The 24,453-nt window shown below is 41.8% G+C and overlaps 1 protein-coding gene across 2 annotated transcripts in view; it reads left to right on the top strand.

The window, feature by feature from the left end:
- The window catches only part of EXOC4 (exocyst complex component 4), an 856,192-nt gene that overhangs the window by 12,394 nt on the left and 819,345 nt on the right, over positions 1–24,453 (top strand). For both annotated transcript variants that reach the window (XR_004351419.1, XM_032642974.1), the window contains exon 2: positions 16,810–16,999. Coding sequence is in view for 1 of the 2 variants with exons in the window: in XM_032642974.1 (XP_032498865.1) it covers positions 16,810–16,999 (190 nt within the window). In the remaining variant the exon portion in view is untranslated. The remainder of the gene's footprint in view (positions 1–16,809; positions 17,000–24,453) is intronic.

The raw sequence follows: 24,453 nt of genomic DNA, 5'->3' as shown, positions 1-24,453 counted from the left end.
TTTATTTAAAAAATTTTTTATTTATTTTGGGCTGTGTTGGGTCTTCGATGCTGCACGCAGGCTTTCTCCAGTTGCTGCACGTGGGGGCTACTCTTCGTTGTGGTGTGTGGGCTTCTCACTGCGGTGGCTTCTTGTTGTGGAGTGCAGGCTCTAGGCACACAGGCCTCAGTAGTTGTGGCTCTCAGGCTCTAGAGCGTAGGCTCAGTAGTTGTGGTGCATGGGCTTAGTTGCTCCGTGGCATGTGGGATCTTCCCGGACCAGGGCTCGAACCTGTGTCCCCTGCATTGGCAGGTGGATTCTTAACTGCTGTGCCACCAGGGAAGTCCATGTCTTCCTGTTTTAAGTGAAAGTTTTTTTTTTTGTTTTTAGAATTTAGTACTAGTTTAAAGTTTGCTTGCTTAGAGCAACTGGAATCTGTCTTTTTGAGAATGGGAATTATATATAATTGGCTAGGGTTCTCTTTTTGCATCGGCTACTAGGAACCCCAAAGTTAAATTGGGGGCTCATTTCATACATGCTACGTTTGTCCATATGACCTGTGTACCTGTGTTTTACATTTATATGGCATGGTTGTCCTGCTTATCTTCAACTAGTTCCTCTTTCTCATTTGTATTGTTCACATTCTTGTATATACAAACCATCTCAGATCTTTTATGGAAAGAACTGAGATAGAATTGAAATGAAACTTGAAAGTAAATATTGTTACTCATTATTCACCATTAACTGTTGGTTGAAAGCTGTCATTCTTTTCTTTGGTGCTAACTCCCAGGTGACTTCAGAGAACACTTTTAGAGTAGAAGCCCGCAAAGCTGTCCTGATGTGGCTCCCGGCTTCCTCTCTGACCTCGTCTCCTATCATTGTCATCCTTCCTCCCTTCTCTAAAGCCACATTGACTTCTTGACCATTCCTTGTTCTTTGAACAGGCCAAACATGTCCTACTTCAGGGCCTGTGTGTCTTCTGTTGTCTCTGGGATCAGTTTACCCAGGTAGTGCCAGCCGCACCCCCCCCCCCCCCCCCCCCCCCCCGGCTTTCTTAAAAGCTCTGTTCAAATGGCATCTTTTTTTTTTTTTTTTTTTTTAACATCTTTATTGGGGTATAATTGCTTTACAATGGTGTGTTAGTTTCTGCTTTATAACAAAGTGAATCAGCTATACATATACATGTGCTCCCATGTGTCTTCCCTCTTGCGTCTCCCTCCCTCCCACTCTCCCCCCTCCCAACCCTCCAGGCTGTCCCAAAGCCCCGAGCTAATATCCCTGTGCCTTGCGGCTGCTTCCCCCCAGCTATCTACCTTACTACGTTTGTTAGTGTGTATATGTCCATGACTCTCTCTCGCCCTGTCAAAACTCACCCCTCCCCCTCCCCATACCCTCAAGTCCGTTCTCCAGTAGGTCTGCGCCTCTATTCCTGTCTTATCCCTAGGTTCTTCATGACATTTTTTCCCCTTAAATTCCATATATATGTGTTAGCATACGGTATTTGTCTTTGTCTTTCTGACTTACTTCACTCTGTATGACAGACTCTAGGTCTATCCATCTCATTACAAATATCTCAATTTCATTTCGCTTTAAGGCTGAGTAATATTCCATTGTGTATATGTGCCACATCTTCTTTATCCATTCGTCCGATGATGGGCGCTTAGGTTCTTTCCATCTCCGGGCTATTGTAAATAGAGCTGCAATGAACATTTTGGTACATGACTCTTTTTGAATTTTGGTTTTCTCAGGGTATATGCCCAGTAGTGGGATTGCTGGGTCATATGGTAATTCTATTTGTAGTTTTTTAAGGAACCTCCATACTGTTCTCCATAGTGGCTGAACCAATTCACATTCCCACCAGCAGTGCAAGAGTGTCCCCTTTTCTCCACACCCTCTCCAGCATTTATTGTTTCTAGATTTTTTGATGATGGCCATTCTGACTGGTGTGAGATGATATCTCATTGTAGTTTTGATTTGCATTTCTCTAATGATTAATGATGTTGAGCATTCTTTCATGTGTTTGTTGGCATTCTGTATATCTTCTTTGGAGAAATGTCTGTTTAGGTCTTCTGCCCATTTTTGGATGGGGTTGTTTGTTTTTTTGTTATTGAGCTGCATGAGCTGCTTGTAAATTTTGGAGATTAATCCTTTGTCAGTTGCTTCATTTGCAAATGTTTTCTCCCATTCTGAGGGTTGTCTTTTGGTCTTGATTATGGTTTCCTTTGCTGTGCAAAAGCTTTGAAGTTTCATTAGGTCCCATTTGTTTATTTTTGTTTTTATTTCCATTACTCTAGGAGGTGGGTCAGAAAGGATCTTGCTGTGATTTATGTCATAGAGTGTTCTTCCTATGTTTTCCTCTAAGAGTTTGATAGTTTCTGGCCTTACATTTAGGTCTTTAATCCATTTTGAGCTTATTTTTGTGTATGGTGTTAGGGAGTGATCTAATCTCATACTTTTACACGTACCTGTCCAGTTTTCCCAGCACCATTTATTGAAGAGGCTGTCCTTCCTCCACTGTACATTCCTGCCTCCTTTATCAAAGATAAGGTGTCCATATGTGCGTGGGTTTATCTCTGGGCTTTCTATCCTGTTCCACTGGTCTATCTTTCTGTTTTTGTGCCAGTACCATACTGTCTTGATTACTGTTGCTTTGTAGTATAGTCTGAAGTCAGGGAGCCTGATTCCTCCAGCTCCTTTTTTCGTTCTCAAGATTGCTTTGGCTATTCGGGGTCTTTTGTGTTTCCATACAAATTGCGAAATTTTTTGTTCTAGTTCTGTGAAAAATGCCAGTGGTAGTTTGATAGGGATTGCATTGAATCTGTAGATTGCTTTGGGTAGTAGAGTCATTTTCACAATGTTGATTCTTCCCATCCAAGAACATGGTATATCTCTCCATCTATTTGTATCATCTTTAATTTCTTTCATCAGTGTCTTATAATTTTCTGCATACAGGTCTTTTGTCTCCTTAGGTAGGTTTATTCCTAGATATTTTATTCTTTTTGTTGCAATGGTAAATGGGAGTGTTTTCTTGATTTCACTTTCAGATTTTTCATCATTAGTATATAGGAATGCCAGAGATTTCTGTGCATTAATTTTGTATCCTGCTACTTTACCAAATTCATTGATTAGCTCTAGTAGTTTTCTGGTAGCATCTTTAGGATTCTCTATGTATAGTATCATGTCATCTGCAAACAGTGACAGCTTTACTTCTTCTTTTCCAATGTGGATTCCTTTTATTTCCTTTTCTTCTCTGATTGCTGTGGCTAAAACTTCCAAAACTATGTTGAATAAGAGTGGTGAGAGTGGGCAACCTTGTCTTGTTCCTGATCTTAGTGGAAATGCTTTCAGTTTTTCACCATTGAGGATGATGTTTGCTGTGGGCTTGTCATATATGGCCTTTATTATGTTGAGGAAAGTTCCCTCTATGCCTACTTTCTGCAGGGTTTTTATCATAAATGGGTGTTGAATTTTGTCAAAAGCTTTCTCTGCATCTATTGAGATGATCATATGGTTTTTCTCCTTCAATTTGTTAATATGGTTTATCACATTGATAGATTTGCGTGTATTGAAGAATCCTTGCATTCCTGGAATAAACCCCACTTGATCATGGTGTATGATCCTTTTAATGTGCTGTTGGATTCTGTTTGCTAGTATTTTGTTGAGGATTTTTGCATCTATGTTCATCAGTGATATTGGCCTGTAGTTTTCTTTCTTTGTGACATCCTTGTCTGGTTTTGGTATCAAGGTGATGGTGGCCTCGTAGAAGGAATTTGGGAGTGTTCCTCCCTCTGCTATATTTTGGAAGAGTTTGAGAAGGATAGGTGTTAGCTCTTCTCTAAACGTTTGATAGAATTCACCTGTGAAGCCATCTGGTCCTGGGCTTTTGTTTGTTGGAAGATTTTAATCACAGTTTCAATTTCAGTGCTTGTGATTGGTCTGTTCATATTTTCTATTTCTTCCTGATTCAGTCTTGGCAGGTTGTGCATTTCTAAGAATTTGTCCATTTCTTCCAGATTGTCCATTTTATTGGCATAGAGTTGCTTGTAGTAATCTCTCATGATTTTTTTTATTTCTGCAGTGTCAGTTGTTATTTCTCCTTTCTCATTTCTAATTCTATTGATTTGAGTCTTCTCCCTTTTTTTCTTGATGAGTCTGGCTAGTGGTTTATCTATTTTGTTTATCTTCTCAAAGAACCAGCTTTTAGTTTTATTGATCTTTGCTATCGTTTCCTTCATTTCTTTTTCATTTATTTCTGATCTGATTTTTATGATTTCTTTCCTTCTGCTAGCTTTGGGGCTTTTTTGTTCTTCTTTCTCTAATTGCTTGAGGTGCAAGGTTAGGTTGTTTATTCGAGATGTTTCCTGCTTCTTAAGGTGGGCTTGTATTGCTATAAACTTCCCCCTTAGAACTGCTTTTGCTGCATCCCATAGGTTTTGGGTCGTTGTGTCTCCATTGTCATTTGTTTCTAGGTATTTTTTTATTTCCTCTTTGATTTCTTCAGTGATCACTTCATTATTAAGTAGTGTATTGTTTAGCCTCCATGTGTTTGTATATTTTACAGATCTTTTCCTGTAATTGATATCTAGTCTCATGGCGTTGTGGACAGAAAAGATACTTGATACAATTTCAATTTTCTTAAATTTACCAAGGCTTGATTTGTGACCCAAGATATGATCTATCCTGGAGAATGTTCCATGAGCACTTGAGAAAAATGTGTATTCTGTTGTTTTTGGATGGAGTGTCCTATAAATATCAATTAAGTCCATCTTGTTTAATGTATCATTTAAAGCTTGTGTTTCCTTATTTATTTTCATTTTGGATGATCTGTCCATGGGTGAAAGTGGGGTGTTAAAGTCCCCTACTATGAATGTGTTACTGTCAATTTCCCCTTTTATGGCTGTTAGTATTTGCCTTACGTATTGAGGTGCTCCTATGTTGGGTGCATAAATATTTACAATTGTTATATCTTCTTCTTGGATCGATCCCTTGATCATTATGTAGTGTCCTTCTTTATTCCTTTTAATAGTCCTTATTTTAAAGTCTATTTTGTCTGATATGAGAATTGCTACTCCAGCTTTCTTTTGGTTTCCATTTGCATGGAATATCTTTTTCCATCCCCTTTCAGTCTGTATGTGTCTCTAGTTCTGAAGTGGGTCTCTTGTAGACAGCATATATAAGGGTCTTGTTTTTGTATCCATTCAGCCAATCTGTGTCTTTTGGTGGGAGCATTTAGTCCATTTACATTTAAGGTAATTATCGATATGTATGTTCCTATTCCCATTTTCTATATTGTTTTGGGTTCGTTATTATAGGTCGTTTCCTTCTTTTGCATTTCTTATCTAGAGAAGTTCCTTTAGCATTTGTTGTAAAGCTGGTTTGGTGGTGCTGAACTCTCTCAGCTTTTGCTTGTCTGTAAAGGTTTTAATTTCTCCATCAAATCTGAATGAGATCCTTGCTGGGTAGAGTAGTCTTGGTTGCAGGTTTTTCTCCTTCATCACTTTCAGTATGTCCTGCCACTCCCTTCTGGCTTGTAGGGTTCTGCTGAGAGATCAGCTGTTAACCTTATGGGGATTCCCTTGTGTGTTATTTGTTGTTTTTCCCTTGCTGCTTTTAATATGCTTTCTTTGTATTTAATTTTTGATAGTTTGATTAATATGTGTCTTGGCGTATTTCTCCTTGTATTTATCCTGTATGGGACTCTCTGTGCTTCCTGGACTTGATTAACTATTTCCTTTCCCATATTAGGGAAGTTTTCAACTATAATCTCTTCAAATATTTTCTCAGTCCCTTTCTTTTTTTCTTCTTCTTCTGGAACCCTTATAATTCGAATGTTGGTGCGTTTAATGTTGTCCCAGAGCTCTCTGAGACTGTCCTCAGTTCTTTTCATTCTTTTTTCTTTATTCTGCTCTGCAGTAGTTATTTCCACTGCTTTATCTTCCAGGTCACTTATCCGTTCTTCTGCCTCAGTTATTCTGCTATTGATCCTATCTAGAGTACTTTTAATTTCATTTATTGCATTGTTCATCGTTGCTTGTTTCATCTTTAGTTCTTGTAGGTCCTTGTTAACTGTTTCTTGCATTTTGTCCATTCTACTTCCAAGATTTTGGATCATCCTTACTATCATTATTCTGAATTCTTTTTCAGGTAGATTGCCTATTTCCTCTTCATTTGTTAGGTCTGGTGGGTTTTTATCTTGCTCCTTCATCTGCTGTGTGTTTTTCTGTCTTCTCATTTTGCTTATCTTACTGTGTTTGGGGTCTCCTTTTTGCAGGCTGCACGTTCGTAGTTCCCGTTGTTTTTGATGTCTGTCTCCAGTGGCTAAGGTTGTTTCAGCGGGTTGTGTAGGCTTCCTGGTGGAGGGGACTAGTGCCTGTGTTGTGCTGGATGAGGCTGGATCTTGTCTCTCTAGTGGGCAGGTTCACATCTGGTGGTGTGTTTTGGGGTGTCTGTGGCCTTGTTATGATTTTAGGCAGCCTCTCTGCTAATGGGTGGGTTTGTGTTCCTGTTTTGCTAGTTGTTTGGCATAGGTTGTCCAGCACTGTGGCTTGCTGGTCGTTGAGTGAAGCTGGGTGCTGGTGTTAAGATGGAGGTCTCTGGGAGATTTCCACCGTTTAATATTATGTGGAGCTGGGAGGTCTCTTGTTGATCAGTGTCCTGAAGTTGGCTCTCCTACCTCAGAGGCAGAGCCCTGCCTCCTGGGCTGGAGCACCAAGAGCCTTTCATCCACACGGCTCAGAATAAAAGGGAGGAAAAGTAGAGAGAATTATTAGAAGTATGAGGAAAGGAAGGAAGGAAGAAAGAAGCAAAGAAGGAAAGAAAGGAGGGAGGGAGGGAGGAAGGAAGGAAGGAAGGAGGGAAAGAAGGAGAAAATGTAGAGAGAATTAGTAGAAGTATGAGGAAAGAAAGAGGGAAAGGAGCAAAGGAAGGAAGGAAGAAAGAAGCAAAGAAGGAAAGAAGGGAGGGAGGGAGGGAGGGAGGAAGGAAGGAAAGAAGGAGGGAAAGAAGGAGAAAATGTAGAGAGAATTAGTAGAAGTTTGAGGAAAGAGAGAAGGAAAGGAGGAAAGGAAGGAAGGAAGAAAGAAGCAAAGAAGGAAAGAAAGGAGGGAGGGAGGAAGGAAGGAAGGTAGAAGGGAAAGAAGGAGAAAATGTAGAGAGAATTAGTAGAAGTTTGAGGAAAGAAAGAAGGAAAGGAGGAAAGGAAGGAAGGAAGAAAGAAGCAAAGAAGGAAAGAAAGGAGAGAGGGAGGAAGGGAGGAAGGAAGGAGGGAAAGAAGGAAAAAAGACAGAAAGAAAGAAGATACAGTAAAAATAAAATAAAGTATAATATAGCTATTGTACTAAAAAATATTTAGAAAGAAAGAAAAAAAAAAAAAAAGAACAGATAGAACCCTAGGACAAATGTTGGAAACAAAGCTATACAGAGAAAATCTTACACAGAAGCATACACATACATGTTCACAAAGAGAGGCAAAGGGGGAAAAATCATAAATCCTGCTCCCAGAGACCACCTCCTCAACCTGGGGTGATTCGCTGTCTAAAGGAGGGAAGGAAGGAAGGAAAGAAGAAAGAACGAAGGTAAAGTACAATAAAGTTATTACAATTAAATTAATTATTAAGAAAAAAAAATTTTTTTTTTTTAAAAAAACCATGGACGGATAGAGCCCTAGGACAAATGGTGGAAGCAAGCTATACAGAGAAAATCTTACACAGAAGCATACACATACACGTTCACAAAGAGAGGCAAAGGGGGAAAAATCATAAATCCTGCTCCTAGAGACCACCTCCTCAACCTGGGGTGATTCGCTGTCTAAAGGAGGGAAGGAAGGAAGGAAAGAAAGAAAGAAAGAACGAAGGTAAAGTACAATAAAGTTATTACAATTAAAATTAATTATTAAGAAAAAAAATTTTTTTTTAAAAAAACCATGGACGGATAGAGCCCTAGGACAAATGTTGGAAGCAAAGCTATACAGAGAAAATCTTACACAGAAGCATACACATACACGTTCACAAAGAGAGGCAAAGGGGGAAAAATCATAAATCCTGCTCCCAGAGACCACCCCCTCAACCTGGGGTGATTCGCTGTCTAAAGGAGGGAAGGAGGGAAGGAAAGAAAGAAAGAAAGAACGAAGGTAAAGTTCAATAAAGTTATTACAATTAAAATTAATTATTAAAAAGAAAAAAATTTTTTTTTTTTTTTAAAAAAAAACCATGGACGGATAGAGCCCTAGGACAAATGGTGGAAGCAAGAGTATACAGACAAGATCTCACACAGAAGCATACATGCACACATTCACAAAAAGAGGAAAAGGGGAAAAAAATCACAGATCTCGCTCCTAAATTCCCCCTCTTCAATTTGGGATCACTCCCTGTCTATTCAGGTATTCCACAATGCAGGGCACATCAAGTTGATTGTGGAGCTTCAATCCGCCGCCTCCGCGGCTGCCGGGAGAGACCTCCCCCTCTCCTCCCTGCTCTCACAGCTCACAGGAGCTCAGCTTTGTACCCGGCCCTGCCCCTGCGCACAGATCGCTGGAGGGCGTCTGTTTTTTTGCTCAGACAGGACGGGGTTAAAGGAGCCGCTGATTCGGGAGCTCCGGCTCACTCAGGCCGGGGGTTGGGGGATGGGGGAAGGAGGGGCACTGCGTGCGGGGTGGGCCTGCGGCGGCAGAGAGCGGCGTGACGCTGCGGCAGAGGCTGGCGTGACGCTGCACCAGCCTGAGACCCGCCGTGCGTACTCCGGGGAAGCTGTCCCCGGATCCAGGAACCCGGCAGTGGCGGCCTGCACAGGCTCCGCGGAAGAGGGCGCGGAGAGTGACCTGTGCTCGCACACAGCCCCACTGGTGGCGGGCAGCAGCAGCCCCAGCGTCTCCCGCCCGTCTCTGGGGTCCGCGGTTTCAGCCGCGGCTCGCGCCCGTCTCTGGGGCTCGCGCTTCCCGCCGCGGCTCGCGCCCGTCTCGGGGGCTCGCGCCCTCAGCCGCGGCTCGCGCCCGTCTCTGGGGTTCGCGCTTTTAGCCGCGGCTCGCGCCCTTCTCTGGCGATCCTTTAAGCAGCGCTCTTAAACCCCTCTCCTCGCGCACCAGGAAACAAAGAGGGAAGAAAAAGTCTCTTGCCTCTTCGGCCAGTGCAGGCTTTTCCCCGAACTCCCTCCCGGCTAGTCGTGGCGCCCCAACCCCTTCAGGCTATGCTCAAGCCGCCAACCCCAGTCCTCTCCCTGCACTCCGTCCAAAACCGAAACCCTGAGCCTCAGCTCGCCAGCCCCTCCCGCCCCGGCGGGTGAGCAGACAAGCCTCTCGGGTTGGTGAGTGCCGGTCGGCAGCCGATCGTCTGTGCAGGAATCTCCCCGCTTTGCCCGCCACACCCGTCACTGTGCACCACTCCGCGGTCCGAAGCTCCCCCCTCCGCCTCCCGCAGTCTCCACCCGCGGAGGGGCTTCCTAGTGTGTGGAAACTTTTCCTCCTTCACAGCTCCCTCCCACTGGTGCAGGTGCCGTCCTTATTCTTTTGTCTCTGTTTTTTCTTTTTCTTTTGCCCTACCCAGGTTACGTGGGGAGTTTCTTGCCTTTTGGGAGCTCTGAGGTCTTCTGCCAGCCGTCAGTAGGTGTTCTGTAGGAGTTGTTCCACGTGTAGATGTATTTCTGGTGTATCCGTGAGGAGGAAGGCGATCTCCACGTCTACTCTTCCGCCATCTTCCGCCGACCTCTCACGTGTCTAGTTCTGCGCGTCGCGCGGCTCCGCAGAGGCACTCGGCGAGCCTCTGGGGACTGTAGGGGACTGTAGGCCCGGCGGCGCCAAACCGGGGCTCTCCGCCCGCGCTTGGCCCCGCACCCAAGGCCAGGTGAGGACCGCTCCAGGCCTCAGCACGCACCGCCCTTTACGGTGGGGCAGCCAGTCACCTGCCCTTCCTACCCCCGCGGTGGGGAGAGGGCCTAAGGCGAACTAGACTCTGCACCGCAAGCTCAAATGGCATCTTGATCTGAGAAACCATTCCTGGCCTTCTTGTGTAAAAGAGCTTCCCTTCCCCCTACCCTGCCTTCATTTTTCCATAGCTGCTCCCTCACTCTCCCGGCCTCCACGTGTTGTATGCCTGCTTCCCCCACTAGACCAGGGTGTGAGCTTCATGAGGGAGGGATTGGTTTATATTCACAGCTGTGTCTCTAGCCACTTACAGCTATGCCTGCTAAGTTGTAGATGTGTCATAACTATTTGTTCAATGACTAAATGGACTAAATAGGGTCAATGTAGCTATTGATTGTCCTCTCCTATAGATTTTTGAACTGACATTTATTTGTGTGAGATAGTCTAGTTGCAGTTGTTCCTTAAGGCAGGTGACTACCTTCCATGACCTCTTCAGGTCCTGCATCTTGCTGCTGCTCATTATTTAGCTTTATCTAAAGCTCTTAATGTACCAGGCACCATAAGAATATAGAGAAAAGGTCTGATCTCAGTTCATAAATATCCTCAGGAATTTTCCACTGCGGGAGGCTTTAGGGGATTTGGGCTAACAATGTTGTGGTTCACAAATGATTGATTTTGTTCCTCATAACGTGTCAGCCCACGCACTGAGGGCACCTTATATTTTACAGAGCACATTCACACACTTCTCCAATCCTCACGATAACCTGGTGAGGCAGGTTCTCTTACCTTGTCTGTTTGACAAGGAAAGAAACAGGCCCAGACATGTTAAGTGACTTGCCCAAGGTCAAAGAGCTTGAAAGTTGCGGACGCCTCATGTTTGACATTATTTGGTCAGAAGCAAGACACTTCTGCTGTATTCCTAATGGTAGCATTCTAGATTTGTTTTTTTCATCGTATTCTGCCTTTGACTGGAGGTTATTGTTTCTCTTGAGTGATAGGTTACCTTTGGGTGACTAACCCTGTTTTCATAGGTGTGCTTTTTCTTTTATTTGATCTTGCTTTTGTCTTTTTTAAAGAGTAATATCGACCTGTGTGTACTTTCTCCTGTCTGGACTCCATTACTCTATTAAGTCCAAAGTGAAAGCAAAATTGTTCCATAGAAGGAGCCAGTTAACAGTGACTAGTTATTTTCCTTTCAAAACACTTGACCAGCTACACTGAAATACAGAAGCTGGTATCAAAAAGGAAACTGACAAATTTCATTTGAGACCTGCAGGTATTTCCCCTGGGTTTTTATGCTTGTTTATAGGGCTTTCTTGGAGCTGGTGGTTGTAAATTCACTAGAACCATTTAACGTAGGTGTTCCTATGAGGTGTTCTTAACAATAGCTTAGCATGGGTACCGTGGTCCTTTTAGTCCACTGGGTAAATAAATTCCTTCCTGGGATTAATTAGTCATGGTTAGTGATGTAATTCATCATGCAAATGCCAGAGCTGTCTTAGTGAAAAATTCTTAGTGATCCAGAGACGTCTGTGTCCAGCTTAACTGGAATCTACGCATTTATGTTCATCCATGAACTTGGCAGTAGTTTGTAAAGCATAATGATTTTGAGATAGGAATGGAAAAAGCTCTAAAGAATGATTCAGTAACTTGAAGGCATCTTGGGATGGCAACTTCAAATAGTTTCTCCTCTGCTCCATGTCTTCTTTTAGCTCATGCTTTTTAAACCTTCTTGTCCAGATTCAAGACTGTTACTACTGAAAAAGCTGCCAAGTGCTCTGTTGACATTTCTAGCTGTTCACTCCTCTCTTGACATGTGGGCTGTAGCTTGATTAGGCTGCAGTCCTGCAGCTCAGGAGCTGAAGGCAGGAAAGGAGGTTTCACAGCATGTATAGTGGAAAGGGCATGGGTTTTGGCGTCAAGTATACTTAGCTTTAATTTCATTTTTGATGTTAGCTGTGTGCAACTTTCTCTCTCTGTTCCTTTGATTCTTGATCTGTAAAAAGGTGGTGATACTATCTCACCAGACCATTTTGAGAGTCACCTTAAATTATGTGTACAAAATAACTAATGCATTGTTTGGTGTATAATAGACACTCAGTAATTTATATCCTGTGCCTCACTTTTGACCTTCTTTTCCCAAAATGTGGGACACAGGAATGCATGTAAATTTGTGCGTTTAGCTTTAAAATCTCCCAAGTAGAGGGTGAGTGAGAGCTAGATTGTCTGTACTTACAGTCAAAGGATCTTGGATCATTTTTGGACTCAACATTTACCAGAAAAATGCTGTGTAGTTTTAGGTTACATGATTAGAAATAGAGTGCCTATATTATGGGATATAAAACCTCTTTCTGTTTGGATGGTCACACCGTGTTAGAAGTATGTTGTGTCAGTTCTGAGTACCACATCTTGAGGCAGGATAGGGAACCTTTTAAGAACCAGACTCTCCAGGTTTGAGGCCTGGCTCTGCTACTTAAAAGTTCTGTGCTTCAAACGCACAACTCAGCCTTCATTTGTAAGAAGAGGGGGGACAATGGTACCTACTCCACAGGTGTTGTCTGGAATAAATTATTATATATAAACCACTTAGATTAATGTAGTAAGTCCTATGTGAGTGTTACCCATTTTCAAGGGAACTTCAGAAGAAAGTAACAAGGCTGGTGGGCTGCCATGTTGTGGAAGAACCAGATGAAGAAATTGGAGGTGCTGAAGGTGAGACAAAAACTATTGAGTCCTTTACCATTTAAAGAGAGACTTTATGAAAGAGGAAATAGACTTATTTTATGTTGCTGAAAAAGGTGGAACTAGGAGAAATTCCAAAGAGGCTGATTTTGCTTTATGTTGATGAAAGACCTTGTAACAAGTAGAGCAGTTCAAAATTGCAGTGAATGGCTTTGTGGGCCAGTGAGGTTTCCCTTGCACAGAGGCTTAGAAGGCCGAGGAGAAGTTCCTGACCTGGCTGGCGGGGTGAGCTAGACGACAAACGTTCTCTTCTACCCTGCTCTCAGTTCAGGTCAAGTGACTTGCTTAAAGTAGGATAATCCTACACTGAATTTTGTTGCGTTTTGGTAGCATGTGTGGGAACTTGCTCCCTAGAGTTAGTCTGCTTTTATGGTCTATCATTCATTCATTGTGCAAATATTTATTGTGGGGCGCATTGTATTTCTGGTCTCACTTTGCAGAAAAGAAAACAGGTTGGAAATGAATCTTTGTTTATGGTCTACTATTGCTTGACACCATGCAGTCCCCGGAGGAACCCAATGAATTAGGTTTCATTTTTGTTGGGAGATGATTCTCCTTGGGAAGTTTGTGTTTCTGAAGTTCTTGTGAGCAAAGTACGGGTGCCCTTTGTTTTAGACTGTCAAGGATGTTTGTTTGACATGTTTGGAAAATAGAGATAACCTTTCCAGAGCAAAGGGCAGGCATGTTTACTGCCTTTAAGTAGGCATGTTTAAGCTCAGGGTTCCTCTCCAGCAACTCAGCATGTGTAGGCATCCATTTGGGCCCATCCTTCCAATGCCCATGGGACTTGGGGGCAGGGGGCCTGCTACAAATATGCTGAAGCTCGTGTTACTTGCTGTGCTATGACTAGTAAAGTCCTGAGCTTCTGACCCACCCGGGAGTTTTGTGATTTCCCCCAGCATCTGTGAAACTGCGGCAGGCTAACTTGTTAGCTCCTTCTCAGTAGGATAAAATCTCAGACTTTGCATTTCTTGACAGTATGGAGGAGTGAAGTGGGAGGTCAAATCTCATGCCTCTCCTATAAAAAGGGAGAGGGAGGGGACTTTCCTGGTGGTGCAGTGCTTAAGAATCCGCCTGCCAATACAGGGGACACGGGTTCGAGCCCTGATCTGGGAAGATCCCACATGCTATGGAGCAACTAAGCCCGTGCGCCACAACTACTGAGCCTGAGCTCTAGAGCCCTCGAGCCACAACTACTGAGCCCAAGTGCCACAACTACTGAGCCCGCGCCCGAGTGCCTAGAGCCCATGCTCTGCAGCAAGAGAAGCCACGGCAATGAGAAGCTGCACACTGCAACGAAGAGTAGCCCCTTCTCGCCACAACTAGAGAAAGCCGCGTGCAGCAACGAGAACCCAACACAGCCAAAAATAAATAATAAATAAATAAATTTATTAAAAAAAAAAAAGGGAGAGGGAGGATAACCACAGGACCCGCTCCAGTGGGCTGTTCTGAGGATTAAACATACTTTCTATAAAATGTGCAGCCTCTAGATATTAGTGGCTATTTTTACGGCCTTCCTTTTCTCTAATTAAAAAAAAAAAACTTTAATGGTTTTGTCCTCTCAGAGTTCTCCTATGTAAGTATATTTGACTAAAGGCAAAATGTCATTCAGCCCAGTTTACATCAAGAGGATGAATTTCAAATGTGGGGCAAACATGGCACAGGCTATTTCCTTACATAAATATTTTCTCTGAAAGTGAAAATAGGAGCTAAAACCCCCTATAGGCCCATCTTTCTCATCTTCATTTTAGTAACCCTTTCTGTTTTCTAAGTAATTTCTAAGGCCATGGTAATGTGTTACAGTGACCACTGATGCCCGAGAAGGTGTCCTCTCTCTCAGCCTGACATCTTCCTTGATGGTAATTCTAGTTAATGTAAAGAATGTGAAATGCTTGGCATGTTTCCTTCCACAAACGGTGGTGGGGAGGAAATCATGCAAAGCGTCATAAAGATGGCAGACTGATCCAGTGTAGCTTTGAAAAGTCTGTGGCCATTTGCTGTGAAAGGGGGGAAATAATAGTTCAATATCTGGGAACTCTTCCCTTTGGGACACTTGATAAATTGAAGGCATTTTCGGACTGTGCTTTACTTTAGATTAACAGCCTGGAAGGTTTCAGATTTAAAGAGCAAAGTTATATATCACAGAAACAACAGGATGATATACTTAGCCACCGTGTAGCCAAATACTGCAAGTAGTATATTGGTAGCTCTCTCTTTGAAACCAAATTCCCCCTAAGTTCTCTACTCTGACTTACTTTATTAGTCAAATGCTTGTGTGGTATTTTCTACCTGAAAGTAAGCTTGGAGGTAGTGTGGTGTAGGCTTACCAGTTGACAGAGGAGGACACAGGATCTGGCATGGTAAAGGCCTTCCTTCAAGTCTTGGGGTTTCCAGTGTGTTGCCTGGAGCATATCCTGTAGCCCTCACAGACTTCGCCTTTTCCTTCCTTCCATTTCTATCCCTCCTGCTCCCCATTTCATGCTGGGCCCCATCTCTTGACATCCCTAACACACTTGCAAACTTCTTTTTTGAGGTTAGATTGAAGTCAGAGACTGGCCTGCTGAATCGCTCTCTAAATTGGAAGATAAATTTTATATATTATGTGACTCTTGAATTAAGATCTTTCACTCTAAATGACATTTTGGAGAAGGCTGTTGTACAGTGTTTTGCTTGCAAAAATCTGGAAGGGGATATGTGACTGATTCGCTGACAGACCATCTCTGAAAGCAGTTCTAATGATGGACTTATAGTTGATTGCATCCATCATTGAGAGCCTAAACTACCCCCTCCCTAAATTAAAAAAGATAAATGAAATAAAGCATGCTGAATGTATAGCTGACAAATCTGAGGGAGTTTAATGAAACTAAATTACCGCAGCCAACAGATAAGAGAAAAAGGTTTCTTTGTTATTGATTATAACACTAAATTAAAAAAAAAATTATCCAAGAAGGATAAAAGAGGAAACAAGATCTGTGGCTCGTGTATCAAACTAAGTTATTGAAAGATTTTTAATAAGTGTATCTATCTCATTCCCTGCTTATTGTTGATTCGTATCAATCTTGTTAGTGCTGTTGGAAGAATAGTAAATGCAGGAACTGCCTTGTAGTATAGCTGATATTGCTGTCTGTTGTAGTGGGTTTTAGAATGACTGTGACCTTATTTCCAGGCCGCTGGGGGGCTCTGTACTAAATTCATGTCATTTGAATGAACTATTTGGAAGGCGGTTCCTCAGTGTAGAAGCAATTTTATAGTAAGTATGCTTTGGGCTATATATAAAAGAAGACCAAGCGAAAGTGACTTAAACAATGGATATTTATTATCTCCCCTAACAGGGAGTCCCTCGGTAAGGCAGCTGTGGGTTGGCTGCTTTAGTGGCCCAATGATGTAATGGCAGTAGCTTGGCATTTCTCTTGGCTTCCCCTTCCAGGATTATAGTATGGCTAATGTATGATTATCTTAGTTTTGTATAACAGTACCCGGTATTGGGAAAAGGGACCTGCTTCCTGTTAACCTTCTTGCAAGAAAACTACTCCTAGGGGCTTCCCTGGTGGCACAGTGGTTAAGAATCGCCTGCCAATGCAGGGAACACAGGTTCGAGCCCTGCTCCGGGAAGATCCCACATGCCGTGGAGCACCTGGGCCTGTATGCCACAACTACTGAGCCTGCGCTCTAGATAGAGCCCGCGAGCCACAACTACTGAGCCCGTCAGCCACAACTACTGAGCCTGCATGCCTAGAGCCCATACTGTGCAACGAAGAGTAGCCCCCGCTTGCTGCAACTAGAGAAAGCTTGTTTGCTGCAACAAAGACCCAAAGTAGCCAAAAATAAATAAATAAAATAAATAAATAAAATATCATTTTATAAAAAGAAAAAGAAAACTACTCCTAGAAGTCCTTCGGTCTCATTGGCCAGACTTGTCACTGGTAAGGGGAATGCAAGTACTTGAATTCACTCCAACAAATCAAGGCCTACCCAGGTTCTTGCAGAGCTCATGCTGCCTGTTACCTGATTATGCCAAGGGGAAAAGTGAAGAGAAAGACTCCTTGGATTGGCAACCAATAAATCCATTTAGCTAGGCTGCTGGATTTTACTGTGCAGGCGGTTTCATATTTTCTCTTAGTAACTTGTTTCATTTCCTAGTTAGTGAGGTGAATGTGCTCTCATCGACTAACTCACCCTTCGTCTACTTTTGGGTTTTAAGTTTGCCTCAGCTTGATATCTTCTGTCTGTACCAGGACCCTGTCTACCAGTGACGATGTTGAAGACAGAGAAAGTGAGAAGGGGCGTCTTGAAGAAGCCTATGAGAAGTGTGATCGTGACCTGGATGAGCTGATTGTGCAGCACTACACAGAATTGACGACAGCCATTCGCACGTACCAGAGCATCACAGAGCGCATCACCAGCTCCCGAAACAAAATAAAGCAGGTAAGCCTCCATCCTTCTAATATCTCGTGATTGTTGCATCTACCGTTAGTCCAGGTGTTCTAGCTTGGAGGTGCCCTGCTAGTGGGAACAGCCTTAACGAGTGATTCATACTGATGCTTTGCAGGAGTTTTGCAGGTTTCTGGAAAGCCAGGATGCAGAGGATCACAGAGGGCATCTGGACTTGCTTCTTTTCTCCCTTAAGTCTGATCCTTGGCTTCTGCCATTACTTTTCTTTTCTTAAAAATAAATTTATTTATTTATTTATTTAGGCTGCGTCGGGTCTTCCTTGCTGTGTGCAGGCTTTCTCTAGTTGCAGTCAGTGGGGCCTACTCTTTGTGGTGGTGCGCGGGCTTCTCATTGCGGTGGCTTTTCTTGTTGCGGAGCACGGACTAGGTGTGTGGGCTCAGTAATTGTGGCACACGGGCTCAGTAGTTGTGGCTCGTGGGGTCTAGAGTGCCGGTTCAGTAGTTTTGGCACAGAGGCTTAGTTGCTCTGTGGCATGTGGGATCTTCCCGGACCAGGGATAGAACCCACGTCCCCTGTGTTGGCAGGTGGATTCTTAACCGCTGCTCTACCAGGGAAGTCCCTCTGCCATTACTTTTCATTGCAGTGTGAAATGGCACAGAGGAGATGGCCTCAACTTGAGGAAGCCTAAAAGGGGAGCTGTTTTAAGACTCTAGGGCCTTGTATTGTTAGAGGCTCTCGTTATAATGTATTAAATGTATTTATTGTGCTCATGTCACACATTGTATTGCTGTAGCAGTTGAAAATTAAAAAAATTTTTGGTTTTGAGTATGTCACCCCATTTGAAGTTGGTTGTGATTTCTCTGCAGTCATTGTACATTCTTGGTGGTTTTTGAGAAGAAAATCTAACTCACAAATTATTTAAATGTAAATACTTATGAATACTGAAGTTCTTGAATATTCTTTAGTAGTGACAAGCATGCATTAATTTTTATTTCGTAATTGTCTTTCATATTTTGGAGCTGTTTTTCTTTCATTCTTTTTCTTTCTCCCTTCTCTCTTCCTCTCCTTCTTCCCTCTTCTTGGTTCCTTTCTTCTTTTTTTTTTTTATTGGGGTATAGTTGTTTTACAATGTTGTTTTAGTTTCTACTGTACAGCGAAGTGGAGTTCCTTGTGCTATACAGCAGGTTCTTATTAGTTATCTATTTTATACATATGGGTGTATATATGTCAATCCCAATCTCCCAATTCATCCCACCACTACCCACCCACCCCGCTTTCCCACCTTGGTGTCCATACATTTGTTCTCTACATCTGTGTCTCTATTTCTGGTTTGCAAGGCAGAAATTGGTTCCTTTCTTCTTTCCTTTCTTCCCTCCCTCCCTCCCCACTTCCTTCTGTGGTTGGTCTTTGAAAAACTTCTGGTTCCTGGGTGCCACATCTTTAGTTCTTAAAGGATAAAGTGGGTTCATAAGGGGTATTTTTTATATTTGGCCCAGGGATGAACTGATCAAATAAAGGTTATATACTGTCACATCATAGTTATGTGGTTCTTGGCTATGTATTTTGAGGGTCACTCCTTTAATACCTTGTATTACTGCTCTCTGATAAATAACAATTGGTCCCACTTACTGAGCACTGATTCCTTGCCAGGCAGATTATGTCTGTTCCCCACTCAGCAAATTTAGGATTTGAACTCTGGTCTCCCTGCTCTGAGGTCCTTGATGCTGGCTTTCAGACATCTTTTAAGCAGTAGCCCCCCATTTCTTTGTACATGAGATATTTTGCAGAACCCCAACATACCAGTTGCCTCTTGTTTGCTATCGGGCTGAGAGATGCAGAGCCTCATGCTGGCTCCCCTCCTTAGTGCTCAACAGCTGACCTTCAAGCACCTCTGTGGCCAGAGGGCTGCATAGACCATTTGAAGTGCGCTGCCCTGTGCCATTTGATTGGTTTGGGAATTCTCTGGATGTCCCTGCCCAGTGGTGGCTGTGCCTGTGGTCTCCTCACATGTTTTCTTCCCTGCCTTCTAGACCTTATGATTTGGTAGTAGGTACCTAAATGATTCTCCTAAGAATGCTGTTATATGTGAGTTTCAGCCTTGAAGAGTACAGTTCCACAATCAGTAGGTTCTTAACCTTTTTTCAAGCAATGTGGTGACCGCTTTACATTTTAAAATTAACTGGGCATTTTCAAAAGGAATTCTATAATTCTTAGCCTTTACAAGTGGTGAGTTCCTCCTGTGGATTTATCGGTGAAACTAGGTAAAGCTATAGATCAGTAGCTCTAGATTTAAAGTGAACTGTAGTCCATTTTGACCCAATATACTAAGGTCAAGAGGGGTCAGAAAGTGAATCTGTAAAGCTGCTGACCTTCTGGCTTTGCCTCGGGTAATCACAGTAAGCGTGAAGGACCTCTTGGTGTTTTCTAATGAGTGTGCTTGACTGGAAGGACTTTGTCCTAATCTCAAGGGAGGCACTGCTGTGGTCTCTGCCTTGACTCCCTATCACTCTGAGTCAATAGTATCTTTGCCCAAACGAAGAGTGTTTGCTGGTACTGAAAAGGAGAGTCTCATCTTGATGATTTCACATTTGTTTTAGTAGCCAGTCTTTTCACTGTCCTCCTCATTTTCAAGTATGCTGGAGTTCTGAGCAAAAGGAAACAACAGAAAAATTTTTTTTATTATATCAGACAGTTGTCAAGAAAGTAAATGTCACATAAATCAGTATTATGAACTAGCCTCAATATTGGCAAGAGAAAAATAAAGGGCTAAATGTCTTTTCAAGAAAGCCTTTGATAGTTGATACATGGGAGAAGACAATTTTGGGGAAAAATGAAAGGGAATTTGTTTTTATTGTATAATTTGACAGTTTTGTACTGTGAAAGTCTGTTTCTTATCACCAAGGAAACACTGATGTTTCCTCACTAATCTTTGCCTGTCAGTTTTGGTTTTTAATTGCACTTTAGATTGTATACAGCATAAAGGTATGTATATTTTTAAAGTAAAAATGGGGATGATTCAGTAATCATTGGTTTACATTATTTCAGAGCCAAGCAAGATGTTGAGAATGTGTGAATCTGAGTTGACATTTTCTTTCTGCTCTCTGCCAAAAGAATGGAACGAGGATTCACTCAATAAATATTTGTTGAGTGCCAGTTATGTGCTGGTGGTGGTTTTGATACTGAAATATGTTTTAGATTTCCATGTAGTGGAAAATACCAGTCCCTGTCCTCATGGGGCTTACATGCTAGTGGGAAGACACAGGAAAACAAATAGATGATATTTAGCAACATTGATTTAGTCTCTATATTAAGTGTTTGTTTTGTGCTGAGCAGTGGTCTAGGTCCTGGGGTATAGAAGTGAGTAAAACAGACAAAAATTCCTGTCCTCGTGGAGTTTACATTCTAGTCAAGAAAGGCAGGCTATCAATTAGTAAGAGGGTATAACAGATGGTAAGAAATGCTGTGCTTAAAATAAAACTTTAAAAAAAAGCAAGGAAGGAGAATAGGGAGTTGCTGTTTTGAACAGAGTGGTCAGGGAAGGCTTCACTGAGGTTATATTCAAGCCAACACTAGAAGAAGGTGAGGGAGAGTCCGCAAAAGCACCCCAGGAAGAAGGAATAGCAGGTACAGAAAGATCCTCAAGCAAGAACATGATTGGAATTTGGGGGAGCAGCAAGGTTGGAGCTGGAGCGCAGTGAGAAGTGGGGAGAGTGGCAGAGGGAGACGAGAGTGCTGGTGGGTGAGGTGTGGCAGAGTGGGTCAGGTCACGTGGGGTCTTGATCGCTGTAAGGACTTTGATTTTAACTCTGGGTGTGTGGAAATCATTGTAAGTTTTGAGCACAAGAACGGCACGATGTGTCTAACATGTTAAAAGGGCCACTCTAGCTGCTATACTGAGAAGAGATTTTAGTGGGGGCCAAGGCAGATGAAGATGTTCACATTCATGCTTTGTTACCTTTTAAAGCTTGAGAACACGGAACTGTTTACATTTCCCATCTTGGCATTTCTTTCATTTATGGATTCTTGTTGGTAGAATCTCTGTCCTTGAGGATAATATGAGCTGACAGATAGATCTGACTCTTCTTTGATGCTCCAAACTTCTTTATATCAGTCAAGTCCACTTGGAATTTTTTCGAGATTAAATGTGCAAATAAAATACCATGTATGATTGATCAGGTCACTTATGTGGATAAGTAAAATAGTTGGGCTGTCTTATTACTGTTGAGTACAAGTGAGATGTTACTGCATTAGAAAACCTCAGAATTTATAGGTTCTACCAGTGTCTGTCATAATGACTGTTATAGCAGCACCAGAATAGATGAATATGAATGGATATGAGTTGGGAACTTGGGCTGTATGCTTGTTGGTAGTATTTGAATTGGAGTGTTTCTTCCATCCTGTATTAAGTAGATGAGATGATGCCAGATTTCTTTAAAGGTACTAAGTATCCATCTAATGCTCATCATAGAAGCAGGTACAGATTTCTTTAAAGGTACTAAGTATCCATCTAATGCTCATCATAGAAGCAGGTAAACTGAAGGGGAAACACAGATACTCGTCTCTGTTGTGATGTGCGCACAAACACTTTACATTTCGCCCCAGTTTCGGCTGTTCTGTTGGTGCTTGATCGAGCTCTTAACTCATTTTTCTTGCCTGTAATTGGAAATAACCATATGTGATTGTTCAAGCGAAGTTGTTAGGGCTTGATCATTGAGTAATGTAACATTCATTACTTAACATTTAACTAAAATAATTTTGTGACCTTTTTATATGAAAGTATATGTTGTGAGGTAGAATTAGAATGAAGAATAACCTTAATTGATATAAAAAAGTAAGTCACAGTAGGACAACATGGTTTTGGTAGGAAGTTATTTAAGCCCAGACATAAAATCCCAGCTGCTTGTATGAGAAAGGGAAAAAAGCCTAGAAATGGACATGCTAAACTGTGGGCAAGAATGAGATATCATCATTTAAAATCTAGGCAGTGGTCCGGATCATTAATGCGGTCACAAGAACTGCAAGGCAGTCTTTTCATTAAGTTTAACTGTGTCTGTATTTGTGTTCTGTATCCAGACTCTGCAACTCAAAAGGATAGTATTGCCTTTGGAAAAGGTTGAGTGAAGCCTCTCAGAATTTAAGACCTTAAAATGGAAGCTGAAAAACTAAGGAGCAAAAAGCATGAGAAATAGAAGTTTGAGGGTAATTAAAAAATGATCTTTAGTTCTAAAGGGCTTTTAAACAGAGCACTGAGTGGTGTTTCTAAAGTTCATTTGTTCTAAGCACTTTCTATTAAGACTATGGGAAAAAATGGCTTGGACATGTGTTAGGAGGACACCCATGAAAATGCTTATAAGTGGATTTGTTTTTACTACAAATAAGAGAAAATATGATACTCTGTACTTTTAGAAGTAAGAATAACGTTGATTGTTTCATTAATTTTCATTTACCATCCCTTGCTTCTGAGGAACTTTACAGGATATTTCTAGTCTACAGTATCAGTGAGGTGCTTGCACATTTGTTGTATTTTATTACAGATAACATGCACACTCAAAGGCATTCCCCTCCTCCCCTAATACTTCATCCAAGTTCAATGCTTTTCTGGTTTTATGACTTAAAAGTTAGGGCCTCCACCACCTCCCCTGTGCCTCCATCAGCATTCTCCTCTGTCACATGTCCCAACGTGTTGTTCAGAGGCCCCCGTTCATTTCCTCCTCTCTTGATCTTTCTTAAGGCAGGGTTGCAAAAATCTCTATCTCTCTGCTTTCTGTGTCATCTCACATATCCATTCACAATGACCTCTTGGGCCCTGTGTTCCTTATTTTCTCTTTTTCTAGTAGTCTCTAATTAAAGTGATTTAGTTCTTGTTTATTGAAACTGAAATTCTTGTTTTAGGTAATTTGGAGCAAATGAAGTTACTAGAGTTCTAAGGAAGCAAAGGAAACTTGTGTTTGAGGAAGGATTTCTTTACTTGGGTTTTGATGTCATGATTTGAAAAGCTTGACTCTTCATGGATTTATTTAAGGAAGAAACAGTAACAGAATTTTTGAATCTTAACTATGCTGATTAAATTAGAATGGACTTAAAATGCTGTCACCACGTTTCTAAAAGAACAGGCCTTTGAGAAATAAACATTTAGGTGGAATATGGTACCTTTCTTACATTTACCTGCATTTATTCATTGATGGACATAGCCCTGTTTCTCCCCTCCCTGTTTCAAAAATCATATTTATTGAGCTACCGTTTACGTACAATAAAATGCATTATTTTTAGTTCAGTGAGTCTTGTCAGACGTATATATCCTTGAATATGTTTCCATTGCCCCAGAGACTTCTCTCCTGCTTATTTATAGGCCATACCCCCCACCCCATCTTGCCCCAAACTAATACTGATTTGAAATCTATCACCATACATTATTTTTACCTGTTACAGAACTTCATAGCATGTATACTCCTGCGTCTGGCTTCTTTTGCTCAGCATAATCTTGAGGTTCTTCACATTTCTTCCCTTTTATTGCTGACTGGTATTCCCCCTGCCACCCCAAGTTTTAAAAGAACATTTCTTCATAACTGACTTTCTGATCAAAAAGCTGAAACCTCAGGGCAATTTAGTATTAAAAGTTCTATTAGCTTCTTATGTCTGCAGCTCTGGCTAAACCGTTTAGGAAATGGTTTTGGTAATGTTCATTTTCCACACAGCCTGATGCCATTTCCCCCACCCCCAAACACACACACATTCTACCTTCCTTTTCATTTTTCCTCCATGTAGTATGTAAAAATGAGGAGTGAGCTGATTATACTGTATATATCCTAGTGTGAAATGCCATAATGGTCTTTTATTCCAATCAGAAGGGAGTTTGCCAAGCTTTGCTGACACCCTGTAAGTCTATCTCCCACTATCTGCATCAAGAGCCTAGTTGGGTGTTGTATGACATAAAATTTATTTTTAACAGTTTCCATAGTAACCATTACACACATAGGGAAAAGCTGAGAAGTATAGAACCAAGGTGATATAAGTAGAATATCAGAAATTAGATTCTGAGAGATTTTAACTAAGATTTAACATAGAATGGATTTAATAGCTAGAGTTCTTAACCCAGGCACCAAGAACTCCTAGAGGATCTAGGAATGGCCTTGAGAACTGTGTTTAAAAAATCAAATAAAACCACAAATGCTGATAAAAACCAGCATTCCCCTACCTCATCCTACCACAGTACTAATTCCAACACTTCGGAGGTATGGACTTTTACTCTTTAGTTTGTTTTTTTTTCCAGATATTTGTATTTCTGTATTTCTAAGTAATATGCTTATACTACTTTTCTGGATTTTTCTATTTTAGACATTGTATAGAGCTTCCAGTTATGGTTCCTCCTTCACTCTTTCCCCCACCCCACCTCATCTTCTTCCCTCATCCTCTCTGTATAGTTGTGTCCTAGTTTTTGGTTAAATAGCTGGTGCGTATTTTATTATAACGACGTAAATATTTACATC

The sequence above is a fragment of the Phocoena sinus genome, chromosome 9 (genome assembly GCF_008692025.1).
Source record: "Phocoena sinus isolate mPhoSin1 chromosome 9, mPhoSin1.pri, whole genome shotgun sequence".
Lineage (NCBI taxonomy): Eukaryota > Metazoa > Chordata > Mammalia > Artiodactyla > Phocoenidae > Phocoena > Phocoena sinus.
The sequence above is the reverse complement of the archived record's forward strand: the minus strand, read 5'-3'. Positions and strand labels throughout refer to the sequence as shown.